Consider the following 19,208-nt stretch of genomic DNA (forward strand, 5'->3'; position numbering starts at 1 on the left):
CCAAATAGGGCAGTTAAAATCTGATTTCCCTAGGAGGGGAGAAATAAACAGGAGCAGAGGAAACTGGGACTGCTTTAAAAAACACAAGGAACACCGGAGGGGGTCCGAGCAAGCCTGGATAGGAACGACATTTACCTCATCTACCCTGCTTTCAAAGACGCAAGTGAAACTAAAAGTCACGTAGGAAATAAGTTTAAACGACTAAGTATTTTATCAGAAAGTTTAATTATCATTCAGAAAAAATTGAGTGGATAACTTTCTCTGAAAAAATATATTGACTCTGTGTGGGCTGCAGTTATACACAGGAGGGACAAGACTGCCTGTAAGTTAATGACCTTACTTTCTAGTCGGATAATGACAGAAAGTCCCATTTCCAGTCTGATTATAAAGGTACATGTGGCCCAAAGAGGCTGAGATTATATAAATACAAAACAAGAAAGGGAAAAGCGGTAAACTAGGGCATGTAACAGGTTCTAGGAGGAAGATCTCAGAAATACCCCAAGTGGCAACAGGGAACATTTGGCTGGAATCTGGAGCTCTTCAGTCGTCCTTTTCTTTTGCTCCGTGCTTGAGGATGCGTGTGAACTCGATGTAGTTGAAATTCCCCTTTTTGTCAATGGGGGCCTCCCTGTACAGCTCATCCACTTCCTCATCTGTGAACCGATCGCCCATGGTGGTCAGCAGCTCCCTCAGGTAATCCTCCTGGATGGTGCCTGGAGAATAAGGAACCAAGGATCAGAACACCCATACCCAACTGCACAGCCTGTGTATTTCCACCAGCCCTGGCAACCCTAGTACAGAGACGAACAGATGCTCAATGGCATTACTCTGCTCTGTCTGCCCACCCCACATCCTTCCTTTTGGTGTTCAGCAAGAGCCTATACCTATTGTACAAGTCAATAGCAATCACCTGCTACCTGACATCATTTTCATAAAACCCACCTGCCGAAAAGAATGCAATTACTTACAGAACAGAAGCAGGACCCTGTTTCAGCCCTGATTTCTTTTCTAGGACTGGGAGTTTTAAAGAGCTCCCCAAGTAACTTGTATGCATAATGACTAAGAACCCTTAATATATTAAGGTAGAAAATAAATGAAACAGGTTTAATCATAAAGAAAAAAAGAAAAGACTCTGACAACTTCCTAGCATGTGAAACTAATACACTAAGAATGTATTTCATACAAAGTGAGCTCAACAAACAAAATGAGAAATAAAAAAAGAAACCTTAATCCTACATTTTTAAGAGATTCCTAGCAGGGCAGTGGTGGCGCACGCCTTTAATCCCAGCACTCGGGAGGCATAGGCAGGCGGATCTCTGTGAGTTCGAGGCCAGCTTGGGCTACAGAGTGAGTTCCAGGAAAGGCGCAAAGCTACACAGAGAAGCCCTGTCTGGAAAAACAAACAAACAAACAAACAAACAAACAAACAAAAAATCCCTAAAATCTTAGAAGTGTAGCTTTGTAGAAATAAATCATTATCTTCTGCCAACTCACTCGATTAGCACATAAATTAACACAAGTAAAATAAATCAACCATGAATGTGTCAGGAGACAGGCACAAGTAAACAACTTGGTGCGTGGAAAGGAAAGATTCACTGTTTTTGAGGAGCCAAGAGAAAGTCTACGAAATCACACTCACATGTGCTCATGTGTGCCTCTTTTGTGGATGAGGGCCATACATGAAAATCAGAAGATGGCCATTCTGTGGGGAGTTTGAAAGCTAGAGTGAGGAGGAGACCATGCTTCCCTCAGCTGGCCCTGAAAACCACCAGCATTTAAACTAGCCTATGTAATGTAGGAAATCAGAGGTGTGCCTTCCCTCTCTACACATACTGGCTGAGCCACGAAGTGGAAACCTTAGAAAATATGCTTGTCCTTCTACTTTTGCCAAAGGACCAGCCATTCCTATAGTTAACATTTTTTGTTTTAATGGTTTGTTTTTTGGGATATAGTCTTCTTACTGGGTAGCCCAAACCCATGATTCCTGACTCCGCCTTCTGAGTGCTGGGCTTACAGGCCAGTCCTGCAACACCACACCTAGCACTTCATTCTCCTCAGTCAACTACGCAAGCAGCATGCTAGGCATTAAGGACACCATGTCGTTTCCCCAGTTCATCCTCACAACAGCTCTTTGAGACAGGTCATATTATTGCCAGTTTCATCAAAAACAGAAAGAGAACCGTACCAAAGTAACCTGTCCTGAATTACACAGCTTATCACACATTAGACAATTCTGGAGTTGACAGATACCCGACAGGCAAACACAAGACAGTACTGTGCTGTGCTGTGGTCTGTAGCAATTTACCAGGTTCCTCTGGTCAGTTACTCATGTAACACAGTACTGACAGCCAGGACCCTGGAGGAATTAACCTTTAAATAAGAGCGTAAATATGTTTCCCAAAGATGTTGCAAATGGAACCAACGAACCTCTGAAAACTACTAATACTTAAGGGGAGGAGGAGTAAGGTGAGTGATGAGCGCACCAAAAGCAAGCTGCAAAGAAAATCTTCAAAAAGTGCTGATTCACTACATTTGAAGTACTGTATATTTTGTTACCTAACTAAAAACCAACTCTGTGATTACATTACCCCTGACTTACCCGTTGCTTCCTCGTCAAAGCAAGCGAAGGCATTTCTGATGACATCTTCCGGGTCTGTGCCATTCAACTTCTCTCCAAACATGGTGAGGAACATGGTGAAGTTGATGGGGCCCGGGGCCTCATTCATCATGGCATCCAGGTATTCATCAGTTGGATTTTTTCCTAAACAAAAGGAGCCCATATTCGTAATCACATTAGGAAATATACCAACTATTAATCCCGGTAAACATTCTGGCAGGAAATGAAACCGCTGTATTGTTTGCTATCTGGGTTCATGACAGCAAAACTATGGGAAAGTTTGGAGACATATAGTTAAGTATATAATATTCCAGTGAGATGCTAGAAGGATTAGTACTGCCTTTAATCAAGATCTTTCACTTTCTCTTTTTAAGGATTTATTTTCATTGTGTATGTATGTATGTATGTATGTATATACGTGCTGGTATGTGCAAATCCGTGCAGGTGCCCACAGAATCCAAAGGAGTAGGACTCCCCCTGCAGATGGAGTTACAGGTGGTTGTGAGTTACTGAATGTAGGTGCTGGGAACCAAACTCAAGTCCTCTGCAAGAGCAGTATGCAGTCTTAAGTCTCGGCCATCTCTTTAGCCCTCACTTTCTCAAACACCCACCCACAAACACGCATGAACACACAGTCCTTCAGCCCAACCCTGAGGTAGGTACAGGTGTCTGCCCAGTGGGAAACACTGTTTCAAAATTAATCACTTAGATGGCTTCATAGAGCTTTAAGAATCATGAAAAACGTGAAGGAAATTCTACCCAATACATCGACATTGTAAGTGGACATTACCCATTGAAGCAAGCATGTCGTGCAAGTCTTCCTTGTCGATGAAGCCATCCCGGTTCTGGTCGATCATGTTGAAGGCCTCTTTGAACTCTTGGATCTGGGACTGGTCAAACATGGCAAACACATTGGATGTTGCGCGCTGAGGGCGCTTCTTGGTGGTCTTGGTCTTTGCCCTTTTGCTCGACATGGTGATGGTTAAATCCTAATTAAGAAAGAATTCAAGGGAAATAAAATCAGTATCTGAGATTACTAAGTATGAATCATAACAGTGATTAACAAAGATAAGTGGAATCATCTTTATATCAGTCAGTGGTAAACATAACCAGGTAAAAACTTCTAGCTATTCAGGACTATCACCCCAACAATCAAACTAAAAGGGAAAAACTAGTCTTGAGTTTTGAGTTCACTTACTCTTAAAGTTGAAAGATTTTTATAAAAAGACCATCACTTATTTCCAATTCCAACCAACATCATGTCAAAGCTCACAGCACATCAAGACTGCATATCCCTAGTGCTACCATGGGACCTAGCAACAAAAGAAAAATAAAAACCAAGGAGAGGTGGATGTATCTATGAGTGTGTGTGTGGGGGGGGGGGGGGGGGGGGGGAAGGGACCTTAGATACACGGGAAACAGTAACAGTTCTTATACATTAGCACTACAGGGTTGCTAGGAGGTACTAATTCATGTTCAAAAGCCTAGCCTTTTGCAGCTCACCCCTAAAATAGTAGTTCTAGTCCATCAGAGAAAGAATGACCAATGGACAGGCCTCCCTCCCAATCTCTACTGACAAATGCTGTTCTTCCATTCAGAAAACATTACAGATTGCACTCTCATTTCTGGATTCAATGTAGTTCAAGAACATTTTGCTGAAAGGCTAACATAAAAGCATAGAAACTGAAGTTAATTCACCAGGAGTTAAGTCTTACAGACTGTACTTTATACAGACCTGTTCTGCACTCAACACTGGATATAACTAAGACTTCTCTTTTGAAATCAGAACACAAGTTGTAAAGCAATTTCATTTAAAGAACACCTTAAAATCACAGATACTATCTTTGCTCTCTGGTAAATTTATCCCTGTAAAACTTAAAAGAACATCTAATACATAAGATGAAAATATATTTTTCCTGTGAACATGCAACTTTGAAACAATATAAAATGTTTGAAGTGGAAAACCCCATAGGTATCAGATAATAAAATTCTAGCGTACCATTCTTCAGAGGTGAGTTGGAGATGACAGCCTGCAAAGTCCTGATCAGCAAGACTAAGTCACTGTTGAGTTATAGTCCCCCGGCAGGGCTAAAACAGGCACTACTGACTCCACTCTGACCAAGATAACAATTTTAAAGCTTACGTTCTGAAAACAACATTTAGCCATGATGCGCAAAGCACCATGCCCTTGCTCTAAAAATAAGCCTGTGGACTGCAAAGAATGAACCGCTACCTAGATTCCAGCACCCAAAGTGACCCTTAGAATGTTTCCTATGAGTGAAAAAAAAAAAAAAAAAGAAGCAGCTATTTCTGACATTCTTGATTACACCACATCAACAGAGTACAAACAATTATGGAAACAATCAGAAAAGCTCTGCTCACATTACTTTATATGTCAATCTGGTTTTAGATTTTAGTAGGAAATTCTTAAAAAGCTGGTCAGTCACAAACCCAGTTCATCTACTACAGCACATTAGGCAGTACAGCAAAATGCCTTTAGAAAGACATTATATATTCTCAATTTTCCTACTTCTATTTATCCTTTAGGAGACTGTCTTTTATAACCCATTGAAAGCGTTCATGAATGCACATTTTCACTCTGATATAGTTGGGAGGCTGTATATCTCATTTACTACACAGTTGTATTCTTCCCTCCTGCTCTAAATGGTTAATGACAAGGTGTTATAGAGACTATTATTACTGCCTCTTAAAATGCACTCAAGTACTTCAGTGAGAGTTGAGACCACTGAGTGACACATACTTACTAGTTCATATCTCTTCAATATTTTAAGCATAACATGCCTTTGCAAGTCAAAAATCATCTTCAAAAATAGCCTGTTTTGTATGACAGCATTGTTTCCCTTCCCCCAATGACACAGGAATGTCAGTTATTTTAAGAACAGAAGAACTGATGAGAATCACAGGTCAAATGGGTGACAAAGGTGAATTTTTAATCTACAAAAATCTCATGTAAAACTAAATTTGATGGGGGTACTCTTAAAATTCCTTTATAAAAATGCTTAACATGTTAAAAGTAACATGTAATTTTTAAGAATATATTTCCTAATATTTAAACCATGAATTTAAAAATTAATAAATGCACTCTTTTTGTCTCTGGCCACCACAGGGAAAGGAGCGCTGCCACGTCTGCCATCTACAATGGATGGTGGTTCGGAACTGCTCCAGTTTCCTGATTAAGAGGAATAAGCAGACGTACAGCACCAAGCCCAATAACCTGAAGGTCGGTTACAACAGGCTGATTCCCAACAATACTGTGGGAGTGCAGCCCGCCGTGGAAGGCAAAGGGGTCATGAAACGCAGATGGGTCAGAGAAAACCAGCCACTTCTTAGTTAAGGATCACCATCAACAGTCTCAGGCACATGATCCGAAAGAACAAGTATGGACCTGATCTGTACATGGTGGCCATCTGCAGGACCAGTGCCATCCTGTGAAGCCAGAAGCCTGTGGTGGTGAAGAGGAAACGGACCATCCCAGACCATCCCACCAAGAGTTCCGGAGCCCCACACCCCAGAAACAATAGAGTCCACTGACTTTTTCAACCACACACACACACACAACAAAAATTAGTAAATGCATTACAAAACAGGAGAAAAGATTTTTTTTTCTTGGTGTTTTATTTAGCATTAACAATAACTTCACCCAGAACTTTAGCCCATCCCATGCTTAATTCAAATGACTGTATTAGGACCAGCTAATTATATTAACGTACATCAAATGTTACTAGCATTGAACACTAGTCAAAAGTTAAAATGTAAAGCACATATCTGACCTATCTTAAAGAAGTTAAAATATAGTTGGAAAGGCAACTAACTATAAAGAAATGCATTGATTAGTTCAACTTACGAAATGAGCTACATACTTCCCATTCCAGAGGTATGACGCTCAAGTTAAAACAATGCACAAAAATGACATAATGAAGCTGGGAATGGTGGTGAATGCCTTTAATCCCAACAACAGGAGGCAGAGACAGATGGATCTCTGTGAGTTTCAGGACAGCCAAAGATACATAGTGAGACCCTGTCTCCAAAAAAAGAAGAAAGAAAGAAAGAAAAACGACTCATCAGGTGGCATACAATTATCAAACCCTGAGAGTTCAGAATTGTTCACTTATTTCTACAAGATGGGAGAGGAGACTAAATAACCCAATGCATTATCACTTGGAAATTCTAAACTATCTTTACAACCAAGAGTCAGATGTTCATCTTAATTCAAAGAGTTAATTCTGTCCAAATCTGATAACGTAATGTTGAGTAAGTTACTCCCCGGCCCTCAACTTTTTCAAGCAGATGAGATGGATTCAAGAGTTTATCTCCCAACACAGAAACTTGGAGCTTCACAGCTGTGGGATGGTCAGCTACACATCTATACAAAACAACAGAAGTTGTTTATCTCTTCATACCAAACTACAAACATGGCTGGAATAAACTTAGGTAAAGGGATCACAAGGATGCTGTGATATCAAAGAGATCATGTTTGACAGTGGTAGATTTCTCTTTGCTGTGGTTTTAAGACACCATTCAACTATCTCAAAAAAGTGAAGCTGTAAAGCATAATTCTCATGTTAGTTTAAAAAGTTAGAGCAAAGTGAAATTGCAAATATTTTATAATCGTTGTAACTATTTTTTTATTAAGGGTGCATGGGAGGATCACCTGAGATCACTTTGGAAGCCCTTGTGAAAGATCTTTGAGGTGAAACTTGGAAAGCAGGAAGATTTGCAGACTGGCCTTCTGGCAAACACATGAGGGTTTCAAAGCATCAGGAAGAGAAGGAAGGACAGTCAAAGGTGGTCAGGATGCTCTCTGTTTAGGGATGTAAGAGCATAACCTTGTTTTAAGCTGAGACAGCGCTGCAGCAATGACTTGGATGGTGTGGATTGTTTGTTCTGCAGTTCTGGGGATTGAGCCTAGGGCCTCACTCGTTAGCTAAGCACTCTACTGCGGAGCCACACCCCCAGCCCAAGCAATCTGGTGTGTTAGCAGTTTGCTAAGATGGGAGCCTCACGCTCAAGGAAGATGTCAGACTATGACCCGGGGAAAACAAAAAACATCCTCAGAGAGGCTTTCTACACATACCAAGGGCAAAGGGGATTTTCAGAATCTTTAGAAATGTAGAGTTTATAGAAACTACAGTATCTTAAGTTTTGAAAAAGCTAAGGCTGGGTGTGGCGGTTCATAACTGGGAATATAATCCTAGCACTTGAAGCAGGAAAGACTGTCTCAAGTTTTAGGCCAGGATAGGCTACAATTAAACTCTATCTAAAATAACAACAAAGCAGCCTATGAAACATATAAAGAAGGACCAATCCATACTTTATACATGAGACTGCCTAAGTTAAAATAGTAGAATCTCACACTCCTAAACTGGTAAAACATGTAAAAGATAAAAATTCTTTAACAGAACATCTAAACTAAGTATACTTAGGAAATACCACCTAACGAAAAACTCTTAAAACTGGGAAATATATCCTTTAGAAAACTCCCATCTCAGAACCTCGTAGGGTGCTAACACCTAGGTATTTGGCCTGCTTTGAACTCAGCTCAAATCTGTCACATTTAATCAGTGCCATTTTTTTTCCATGATGAGATTTGTGTATGTGTGTGTGGGGGGGCTGCAAATTCAGTTTTTGAAAGGGTTATTTTCAAGTTGGTGTTTCAGTCCCAAGAAAGTTTTCATTTCTTAGGCACACTTCCGGTTGAGAGTCAGATCTCCCAGACAGCCACACCCAAGAGTTCTGAACACCTTTTAAAAAGTCAATTAGTTGCCAGGATGACTTGTCAACTACGCCTCACTTTTGAAGATAAAATGCTTTTCTATTTAATCCTCATCAAGGGCCATCCACAAAAAGAAAATACCACCAATTTTTGTAAAGATTTGCTTTCTTCACCTTTTGATACAACTTTTGCATTTTAAGAAGTTAAAAATCTTAAGATCGATCTCTCTAAAGATCCAATAATATATTTTATGCACCTACTGAACGACTCTAACTAAAAACACTCCTGTGTAAAGTCGACTTAGTCCCCTCGAGAAGCAAATGAAAAACCCCAATCTCCTCCCTGTTCATGGATCACTTGAAAAGTTCTGATTAGAGGAGCGCACCCTGAGCCGCCAATTTGAATGGGTTCTTCCTACTGCACGCAGCCGCACAGCGGCAACAACAGCTGCAGAGAGGGGGCTGTGCTACAGTTTTATCTGCAAACTCTCTCCAATCTGGCAAGTTGACGTTAGCAACCCAACATAGTTCCCGCGTCAGCTCCTGCAGGGCTCTGGTTTCGCGGGCCGGCAGTCGCCCAGGCGTGCGGCGCCAGCGAACTAAGCAACATTTATTTTCCAAGCTCCAAGTTTGGCAAACAGAACAAAGTCTGCTTCCCGGCCGCCCCAGCCCGCCCTAGCCAGTCCCGCGGCTTTCGAACCCACGGCCGCCAGCCTGGGCTCTCAGCCCGCGATCGCGCAGACACACCTGCCCAGGTGCGTTCCCCGCCCCGCGGCCCCGCGCTCACCGCCGCCCCGCGGGGGACACCCTCTCAGGACGGGCCACACACGCCCCGCGGCCAGCCCCACTCACCCTGCTCAGCCGCGAGAAGAAAGGGTGTCTCCGCGAAGCCCCGCCGACCGCTCCCACCAACTTAACAACTCTCCAGCCGCCCGAGAACGGCCACTTCCGGCCTCCCGCCAGCAAACCGGAAGTAAGCCTAGCCACCATTCTCCGCCGCCTCCGTGGGCCAGCGCTGACCGGAGGGGACCTCGGGGAAGATGTCCGAGCAGTTGGAGCGCGCAGGGCGCCGATGGGGAGTCCAGAGCGAGGAACTTAGAACAGAAAAGGTCGTGTAGAGGATCTCTTGTTCTAAGGACTGACTCTTGGTCATTTTTTGCGTCCCTTCTGGAATTGTGATCCTGCTTCCCCCCCTTTCTTTACAGCAGATGGTTGCGTCCGTCCCGTAGCTTTCCTTTGCCCGCATTCCAGAGCTGGGAGAGAGGCGGGGACCCGGGGCCCAATTTCCATGTAGGGAAATCGCGGAGAGAGTTGCCGCGGGCCTCCGGTGACTGGCATTGGCTCCGCCCCCGAGCGCCCGGCGTCCCCGTCCGGCTGGAGTGCGCCTGTGCAGGAAGTTGGTGTGCATCAGCGTCGAGGTCAGCACCTCCGGGTCCGCTCAGCGCCGGAGGGCGTGTGCGAGCGGTTTGAAAAGTTACGAAGTGGCCTTTTATGGAGTACCTCACTCTTTCCACGTGGGAGGAAACAGTGAACGTTCAGGGCCCCAGGGTCTCCCTGGTTCGGTTTAGAGTTCATGAATTCGATTGCTCCCTCTCCCAGAAACGTTCCCTGGAACTTCCTACCAGAGTCAGTCCCCTTTACCCTGATGGTGACTCCTGCTCCACCCATCGCTCCAGGGTGACCTGGTGAAATAGGACTAAAGTGCTGGACCCATTTACCCCCCAGGTCTCCTTGGTGAGTCAGCTGCCAACAATTGTTAAAGGAAAAAGCCTCCTTGATCCCTTCGGCCCTCTCCGGAATCAGGCGAAGGCTGTATATTGTTGGTGGTCATCTCGAGATCACGATCCTGGTGAGACCAGAGCAGTTCTAAGAGTTCCAGCTTCATCTTCAAAGCTCTGTCCCTTGACCCACGAAAACGAAGGCGCTTGTTCTGAATGATACGTGTTCAATGTCCCTAAGACCAGCTGTTTTCCTTCATGGAACGCGCATTGATAGGGTTTAAAGTTAACTCAGAGGTAAAGCCACTGAAGAAAAACGTTGCCCTAACCCTATAGGTGACAAACAAGATTCCCCTCCCTTCTTTGGTAATATGAATCACTTGCAGTGCTAACTAAAAATACAAAGAATTGGGTAATTCGTCTCCAGCTCCCTGAATTAAAGTCTTCAAGAACAGGTTATGGGACGTCAAGGTCTTAAGGGGGTCCAACATGACTTTTGGGGAAGGTTGGGGACACAGCTGGTGGCAGGCTGTGGACAGGACAAACTCAGGAGGGCTGAGGGGTCAGAGACAGTGGTGGGTTCTTGGAGTGTGACTTGCAAGGCAGCCGCACACTAACACCTGGCCTGTCACACTGGGAAGCTCAGGCATTCTGGGCTGGCTGTCCTTCAGGGGAAAACCAAAACCCCTGAGATAATGAGGAGGAAATGGGCAGTTCAGTTTCCCCCTTCACCTGGAAAACAGCACGTTGTTGCTTCTGGAGGAATTCCCATTGTGTCCTGTCAAATCAGCCCAACAATTATTAAACTGTTCAACACTGTGGTGGGGGCTGTGGTTTGCCCGTTTTAAAAACGAACAGTTGCCGCCTCTGGGATGGGGTTGTGGGATGGAACAGAAAGGGTGGAGAATTAGAGGGAACAAATATGGAACAGGTGACGGACGGAAGAGCAGATAGACCCACCTGGGGACCAGTGGAAGATGTTCCCAGGGGGTACCTGGACTGATTCTAGGGGTTAGTGGAGGAAAGGAGAAAACGATGTCCAGTTTGTCTGGAGGGGCAAAGAACCTGGCTGAGTGAAAGTTGGTTTCTGTTCACCCTTTATTCATTTCCACAGAATCAAGTCAATGTGGAAAAATTAATTGAAGTTTTACTACTCTACCTAATGTCCTGATATGAAATTCTAATGATTAGGCCCACTACCGAAGGCCTCTGATGCTATTTGACGTCCCTGTTCTTTTGGAACGTAGAAGAGCTCTTCCTAAAGCAGCAGGTGAGAACCTTCTCACTCCAAGTTTGACAATCGGGGTTCTGCTCCATATCTTTCCTTCAAGCAGCTGCTGCGTACCTCTGAGAGCAAGTCGCTCGGTTGACCTCATTTTTCTAATCTCTCTCCAGCCTGCCTTACAGGGCTTTCTGATTAAATGAAGTCATTTATAATTTTGTTTTTCTTGACGATTTTATTTTGTGCATATGGATGTTTTGTCTGCATGTACATCTGCACACCAGAAGAGGGCATCGGATCCCATAGGACAACAGTTATCCTGTGGGTGGTGGGAATTGAACTTTGGATTTCTGGAAGAGTAGCCAGCATTCTTAACTGCTGGGCTATCTCTCCAGCCCCTCACTTATGACTTAAGAAGATTTTTCTATGTACAGAAGAGTGGCTTAAAGTGTGTGTGTGTGTGTGTGTGTGTGTGTGTGTGTGTGTGTGACTGTGTGGTGCATATAACTCATTGTGTAGGTACACACACCCTGCATGAGCATGTGGAAGCCAGAACAAGATGTCAAATGTCTTCTTCAGGTGTCTTATTCTGGCACTGTCTTTCACTGAACCAGAAGCTCCCAGTTTCTACTAAGCTGGCTGGCCAGTGAGCCCGTGGAATCCTCCTGTGTCTGCCCCTCGGTGTTGGAGTTACAGGCACACACAGCAAGTGCTTTTACCCACTGGGCCGTCCACTCTGCTTCTAGTGGCTTTCAAACTTTTTCGTTGTTGTTTTTTTGTCTTTTCGAGACACGGTTTCTCTGTGTAGTTTTGGTGCCTGTCCTGGATCTTAGACCAGGCTGGCCTTGAACTCACAGAGATCCACCTGGCTCTGCCTCCAGAGTGGAGGCACCACCACCACCCGGCTGGCTTTCAAACTTTTAACTGAAACTTGTAGTAGGAAATTTATACCAGGGCTGGCAAGATGGCTCAGCCTGCCACCAAGTCTGATGACCTAAATCCAATCCCTGGGACCTACATGGCAGAAGGAGAGGACAACTGAAAGGTTTCCGAGCCCCGATATTAAGTCTCTCCACCAACGCAGTAAGCCAAATTGAGCCCAATTAAAAAGTAAAGGACCAGGTCTAACCTGAGCAAAGCAGTCCTGGGTGACTCTCAGGAAAGTGGGGGGAGGGGGGCAGGAGAGAAATCACATGGCCGTTCTAAAGGGGGTGGTTTAAATACCCCTTAGGGACACAGAGTGATGACATGCCCCAAGGCCGGTTCGTGCTATGGTAAGCTTTCTAGTGGGGTCTGGGGCCACTGCCCTGGAACTGGGCTTTCCACAGTTTCTCTGAGAGGACAGGGTTTGGAGGAGGAGTGGAGCAAACCGTAGGCACAGGACAAACTGGGTAGACCTCGACTTTTGGCAGTTTCTCTGAGAGAGCAGGGTTTGGGGAGGCAGGAATGTGACTTTCTCAGCTGGGAGAGCTGTGCCAGGTGAACACCAACTTCCAAAACTGTCCATTGACACCCACAAAATAAGTAAATTCAATAAAAATTAAAAAGAAATGTGTATCATTAAGCAATATATATCTGTGATGTTTTGCAAGATGTCCTATTAAAAATCTGTATTAATTCACATGGCTGCCATATATATATATATATATATATATATATATATATATATATATATATATATCAAGAATTTGTTATATATATATATATATTTTTTTTTATATTGTTAAATAACAAGAATTTGTTTTCTACTTTGTGGAGGCTGAGAAGTCCAAGATTAAGGAACTGACTGCTTCACTTCTTGCTGAAGACCTTTATGGCTTACACACGGCCTCCTCCTTGCCCTATTCTACATGGCAGGGAGAAGTTTTCCCTCCTCTTCCTGTGAGTACTGACTGATTAGGGCCTCACCCTATGGTGTCTCTAAATATTTATTATCTCCTAGGGTTCCTCTCTCGAAATAGTGCTCACCTCCCACTAAAATGTGAGGTTGTCTTCCACTGATGCTGTGGTTCTCAATAGCCAGCCAGGGTTAAGGAGTGTAGATTTTGCCTTCTTAATGCTTTGACCCTTTAATACAGTTCCTCATGTTGTGGTGACCCCCAACAAAAGATTATTTTAGTTGCTACTTTGTACCTGTAATTTGGCTACTATTATGAATCATAATGTAAATATCTGGGTTTTCTGATGGTCTTAGTCAACCCCCGTGAAAGGGCCATTCCAGTCCCCGAGAGGTTGTGACCCACTTGTTGAGAACTAGTGCTCTAAAGGAACACTTGGCAACATCAGGAGACATTTGGGATCGTCATAAACAGAGGGCTGCTACTGGGATGTAGGGAGTAGAAGTCAGAGATTGCTGTCTAAAGGGCTAAGATTGAGAAAACACTACACTAATGATTTGGGGGGCCCAGTATTACAATAATTATTTGGGGGTACTATGAATACAAAAATGACAATATTTATTTCTCCTTCCTCAGAGTAAGATATTTATTTTTCTGAGGTCGGGGCTAAAGAGAAAGAAGGAGACCCATGGGACCTGCATTACCATTTGCTTTTCTCACATAAACTGAAATCCAATATACTTCAGTTATTTGCACAGGTTATCCAAATAGTCATCCAAAAGCCAAAAGTATAACTTATGTCTTTGGTTTCCCAGGGGTAGGAGAGAAAGAAGCATGAGGCAAATTCATCCCTCTCTCCGCATATAATATCCAACTGTGAACACCAGCAGATCTTCGATAATTGGCTACTAATTTGAGTGCAGATAGCTCGTTAGTAGCGCAATTGAAAAATCCATGTTTTCTATTTCTTTGTAAAAAACGGTGTGTGTGTGTGTCCGTGTCCGTGTGGGACTCAGGTCTCGTCTTTTACCACGTGGGTCTCAGTGATGAAATTTCAGTCGGCGGGCTCCGTGGCAAGCACCGTTTCCCACTTAGCTATCTCATTGGCTTGATCACTTTTGATTTTTGTTGCATGTAAGAAACTATTGAATGTTGAGAAATAAGGGCTTACATTCGTGTTTGTTTGTACTTTGAGATATGGTCTCATGTAGTCCCAGGCTGGATTTAAATTCTGTAAGTAGCCGAGAATGACCTTGAACTCCTCATCCTCCTGCCTCTACCTCCCAAGTGCTGGGGTTAGTTACAGCATGTGCCATATGCCTGTTTCTGTCCCACTCTGGGAATCCTAGTGAGGGCTTCATGCACACTAGACCAGCACGATACAAACTCAGCCACATCTCCAGCTCTGTCCTTCTGGTTTTAACAACATAAATTCTAATTCTTTGCAGGTGAGATCTGTATGATGAAACAATGGGCATTAACCTGTTAGTCTAGGAAAACAGCAGGAGGAGCTCTTGTCTTTTCAATGAAGAGGATGTTTAAATAAGTCTGTCTGATAATTAAATTTAGAGCACCAGAGCGACAAATGGACTACAAATCGTGCTTTAGAAGTGCATAGAAAAGTCAACAGAAATGAAGAATTTCTGGTTTCTAATTTTAGTCAGTATTATTTTTTTTTCTTAAAAACGTTTTATATTAGCCGGGTGGTGGTGGCACATGCCTTTAATCTCAGCACTCAGGAGGCAGAGGCAGGTGAATCTTTGTGAGTTTGAGGCCAGCCTGGGCTACAGAGTGAGTTCCAGGAAAGGTGCAAAGCTACACAGAGAAACCCTGTCTTGAAAAACCAATATATATATATATATATATATATATATATATATATATATATATATTTAGTTTATTTTATGTATGAGTGTTTTGCTTGCATGTATTTATGTGTAACATGTGCCCTTGGAGGTCAGAAGAGGGTATTGGATCCCCTGGAACTGGAGCTATGGATAACTGTAAGCCACCATGTGGGTGCTGGGAACTGATACCGGGTCCACTACAAAAGCAACACGTGTTCTTTTTTTTTTTTTTTTTTTTTTTTTTTTTGGTTTTTCGAGACAGGGTTTCTCTGTGTAGCTTTGCGCCTTTCCTGGAACTCACTTGGTAGTCCAGGCTGGCCTCGAACTCACAGAGATCCGCCTGGCTCTGCCTCCCGAGTGCTGGGATTAAAGGCGTGTGCCACCACCGCCCGGCCAACACGTGTTCTTAACTACTTAGTCATCTCTCCAGCCCCAAGAATTATTTTCTTTTTTTTTAATAATTTCTTCGTTGTTGTTGTTTTTGTTTTGTTTTGTTTTTTCAAGACAGGGTTTCTCTGTATAGCTTTGCACCTTTCCTGGAATTCACTTTGTAGACCAGGCTGGCCTTGAACTCACATAGATCTGCCTTCCTCTGCCTCCCAAGTGCTAGGATTAAAGGCGTGCCCTACCACCGCCGGCTTATTTTCTTTTGTTTAAGATTTATTTATTATGTATACAGTGTTCTGCCTGCATGTATGCCTGCAGGCCAGAAGAGGGCACCAGATCTCATTGTAAACGGTTGTGAGCCACCATGTAGTTGCTGGGAATTGAAATCAGGACCTTTGGAAGAGCAGCCGGTGCTCCCAATCTCTGAGCCATCTCTCTAGCTCCCAAAATTATTTTCAATGTAATATTTTCATTAAATCTTAGAAATTCTCATACATTCATATAATGATTTTAATCAAAATTATTTTTAAGTTGAGGAATGATAAAGAAGGTAAAAGCAATGTGGGATTCAGGCTGGGCACGTAGTACAGTTGGTAGAGTGCTTGCTAGCACAAAGCCCTGAGCTTAATCCTCTGCACTATATAAACCCAGAGTGGCAGTGTATGCCTGTAATCTGTGCACTTGGGAGGAGGAGGCCCGACTATCCAGTCATCTTCAGCTACTAGTTTGAGGACTGTCTCCAAAAAAGAAAGAAAGAAAAAAATGAAATGTGGAATTGAATTAAGGATATTTGAATAAACTTACTCTATGCTAACTATTTTTTTTTCACTTCTGATCTCAAACCTAGGGCCTTGTACATATTCAGTAAGCATTTTACCACTGAGCTAAACCCTTAGCTCTGTGGTAGTAAAACTAAGTAAGTAAAGCCTAGAAAAATTAGAATACTAAGCAATACGCAAGACAGAATATAGATGAAACATACCAAAAGAACAGTAACAATTACCATGATAATTGTACCTAGCTCTAATAGTTAAAGACAGGCCGCCCCAGTTGTTAGAAAGATTCCTACTATCACAAGCTATTTCAAAAATGTTACCTTGACATAATTGATTCTAACTGATAATGAATAAATGTATTGTTCAGATTGTATTTATTGAGTTGATTTTATGATGCAACTATGAGTTTTAACTCCCTTTTAAATTAATACATAAAACCAGAACTATAGTGTAGGCTTACTTTAGCAACCCCTTTAGTTTCCTTATCTGAAAAACGCCAGGATAATATTAATGTAATCTAATTTTTCAGTTTTTGTGAGGATTAAGGGAGAAATTCATGCAACTTTGTCAGTACACAACTTTGTTTGTATTGAGGCCCGAAATTTCAAGTGATAGAGCTTACCCTGACTCATTAACATGGCAGATTTCTTTGTCTGCTTGACTGGAAGACATAGATTGAGTGAGTGATCATATTCTAAGGCAATGATCACAGTCTTCAAGTGGGTCCTTGATGCTTCTTATGTGTCTCTAGCACTGTCATGCTCTTTTCTCTTAGGTGTCAGGTTTATAATGTATCTCCTCTGTGTGTGTGTGTGTGTATGTGTGTGTGTGTGTGTGTGTGTGTGTGTGTGGCATGCGTGCATACATGTGTGCATATAAACATACACATGTATGTGTGTACATGTAGAGGCTAGAGGGAAACCTCAGATATTGTTCCTCATGTACTTTATTTTTGAGATAGGTGTCTTTTTTTTTTTTTTTTTTTTTTGAGACAGGGTTTCTCTGTGTAGCTTTGCGCCTTTCCTGGGACTCACTTGGTAGCCCAGGCTGGCCTCGAACTCATAGAGATCCGCCTGGCTCTGCCTCCCAAGTGCTGGGATTAAAGGCGTGCGCCACCACCGCCCGGCCGAGATAGGTGTCTTACTGGCCTGGAATCTTCTAGGTAGTCTAGGCTGGTTGGCCAGCAAAGCCCAAACCCCAAGGATCTGCCCATTTCTGACTCTCACCACCATGCTTGGCTTTATTTATTTATTTATTTATTTATTTATTTATTTATTTATTTATTTATTTTAAAACATGGGTTCTTGGGATCAAACTCCAGTCCCCATGCTTGCCATGTAAGCACTTACTGAGCCGTATTCTCTGCCCATCTTCACTTCTGCCCCATTGTTACTCACAGTTGCTGATCTTGCTTGTAGGTCACTGAAAAAATAACCACTTTATTATCTACTGCCCAACATCTGCTCCAGGATCCTTCTGTTGATAACTAGGGGAAATTGATCCTTGATCCTAAAAAGCCCATTTCTCTGTTTCCTTGCTTATGTCACACTAGTGGTTCTGCCCTCTTCTGCAATATCCAGTTCTTTTTTCTATTGGATTATTCCCATCAGTAAGAATGCTATAATGCATCCTGTGCCTAGTAGACAGAATAACGGTCCCTCAAAGATATCCATATCCAAATTCCTAGAATCTTTATCTGTTTGGTTACATTGCAAAGAGAATTAAGGTAGACAATGAAATTAAGGTTGCTAATGAGCTGGCCTTAAATTCGGGAGATTATCCTGCATTGTCCCATTGGGACCAGTGTCACAGAGTTTTTTAGAGTAGAACATGGAGGCCGAGGAAATTAGACAGCAGTGTGACTGTAGGCAAATAGAGATGCAGGGGGTTGGCTTCAGAGGGGTGGGAGGAGCCAGGAGACCAAGCCTTTAACAGATGGGTCTTTGGGGAACACTTATCTAAACTGTAACACTTACTCATTTCTTTCTTTTTCCCAGAGAGAGAGAGACAGAGTGTATGAACCTTGTGGAACTCCCCAGCAAGGCTCACCCCCACTGAAATCCGTACTTTAGGAAACAGCTACATTGCCAAGCATCTGTAGATATGCTCTGGATTTATGCTGAGTTCTCATTTCCCAGAGAAGCAATGGCAGACAAAATTTCTCATCTATGTAACTGGTCAGTATTTCACACAGAACACCCCCGTTTGTGTTGGCTACAGAGCACCCAGTTAGGAAAGCACTATTCTTGGTGCTATTTCCTAGCCCCTGAAAGCCATAGGCCCAGAGGTTAACCTGAAGGGCCTCCCTAGGTCAGGATTCTTTACTGTCCACCTGTGCATTACACTCATTACTTGGATGAGGAAGAAGAAAACCATATGAAGGTTTTAGTTCCTTCCTTTGTATTCCCAGTGCCTTTCAGAATAGCAGGTGTGTAATTTGAATACAATAAAAACTTTAAGGCTGTGCACTATAAAAATTGGGGGCAAGGGCTAGAGAGATGGCTCAGTGGTTAAGAGCACTGGCTGTTCTTCCAGAGGTCCCGAGTTCAGTTCCCAGCAACCAACCACATGGTTAGCTCACAGCTATCTGTAGTGAGATCTGATGCCCTCTTCTGGCATAAAGTTGTATGTGCAGACAGAGCACTCATTCTTAAAATAAATAAGTCGATCTCTAAGAAAGAGTGGGGCAAAAGCAGTAGAGAAGACACAGGACACTTTAGGGAGTAGTTAAATGATGAGAGTAGTGCTGTTTGAAACTCCACCACATTGAATGCCATCAAATTTCTTTCGGTCTCCTAGGTCCAACGTGAAATTTCCTCAGCTGCACAGATGGCCAGATTAGCCTTAGGTAGGTTAGCTATTGTTTGGATAGATAGGCTTAATAAAAAGTATTATCCAAGGCAAAAGAGGACAATAAAGAAAATACTTAGCACCACTACATTAATTCTTATAGTAATTCTGTTTTATAATAATTTCATATAAAATGCCTCATGAAAGATCGTGTCTTAGCATAACCTTACAGTATTATAAATTAGCAAGATTCCTCCAAACCAGATGCTACTAAGTTTAA

At 42.9% G+C, this 19,208-nt stretch overlaps 1 protein-coding gene, 1 long non-coding RNA gene and 1 pseudogene across 2 annotated transcripts; 2 read left to right on the top strand and 1 right to left on the bottom strand.

Annotated features, from left to right (window-relative positions):
* Positions 1–208: 208 nt before the first annotated feature.
* On the bottom strand, positions 209–9,334 carry LOC131923285 (myosin regulatory light polypeptide 9). Its single transcript, XM_059278265.1, has 4 exons — positions 9,203–9,334; positions 3,408–3,606; positions 2,600–2,761; positions 209–713 (listed from the first exon to the last, which is right to left on the bottom strand). Exons 2-4 carry the CDS (start codon positions 3,589–3,591, stop codon positions 541–543), a joined length of 519 nt encoding a protein of 172 aa, XP_059134248.1. The 5' UTR covers positions 3,592–3,606; positions 9,203–9,334; the 3' UTR covers positions 209–540.
* Positions 3,590–6,169, top strand: LOC131923649 (large ribosomal subunit protein eL28-like; annotated as a pseudogene).
* On the top strand, positions 9,070–19,076 carry LOC131923286 (uncharacterized). Its single transcript, XR_009382562.1, has 5 exons — positions 9,070–9,768; positions 11,183–11,338; positions 13,049–13,171; positions 18,136–18,315; positions 18,938–19,076. It is a non-coding gene; the product is annotated as an uncharacterized LOC131923286 (long non-coding RNA).
* The last annotated feature ends 132 nt before the right edge of the window (positions 19,077–19,208 follow it).

Source organism: Peromyscus eremicus, chromosome 13, assembly GCF_949786415.1.
Source record: "Peromyscus eremicus chromosome 13, PerEre_H2_v1, whole genome shotgun sequence".
Taxonomy (NCBI): Eukaryota; Metazoa; Chordata; class Mammalia; order Rodentia; family Cricetidae; genus Peromyscus; species Peromyscus eremicus.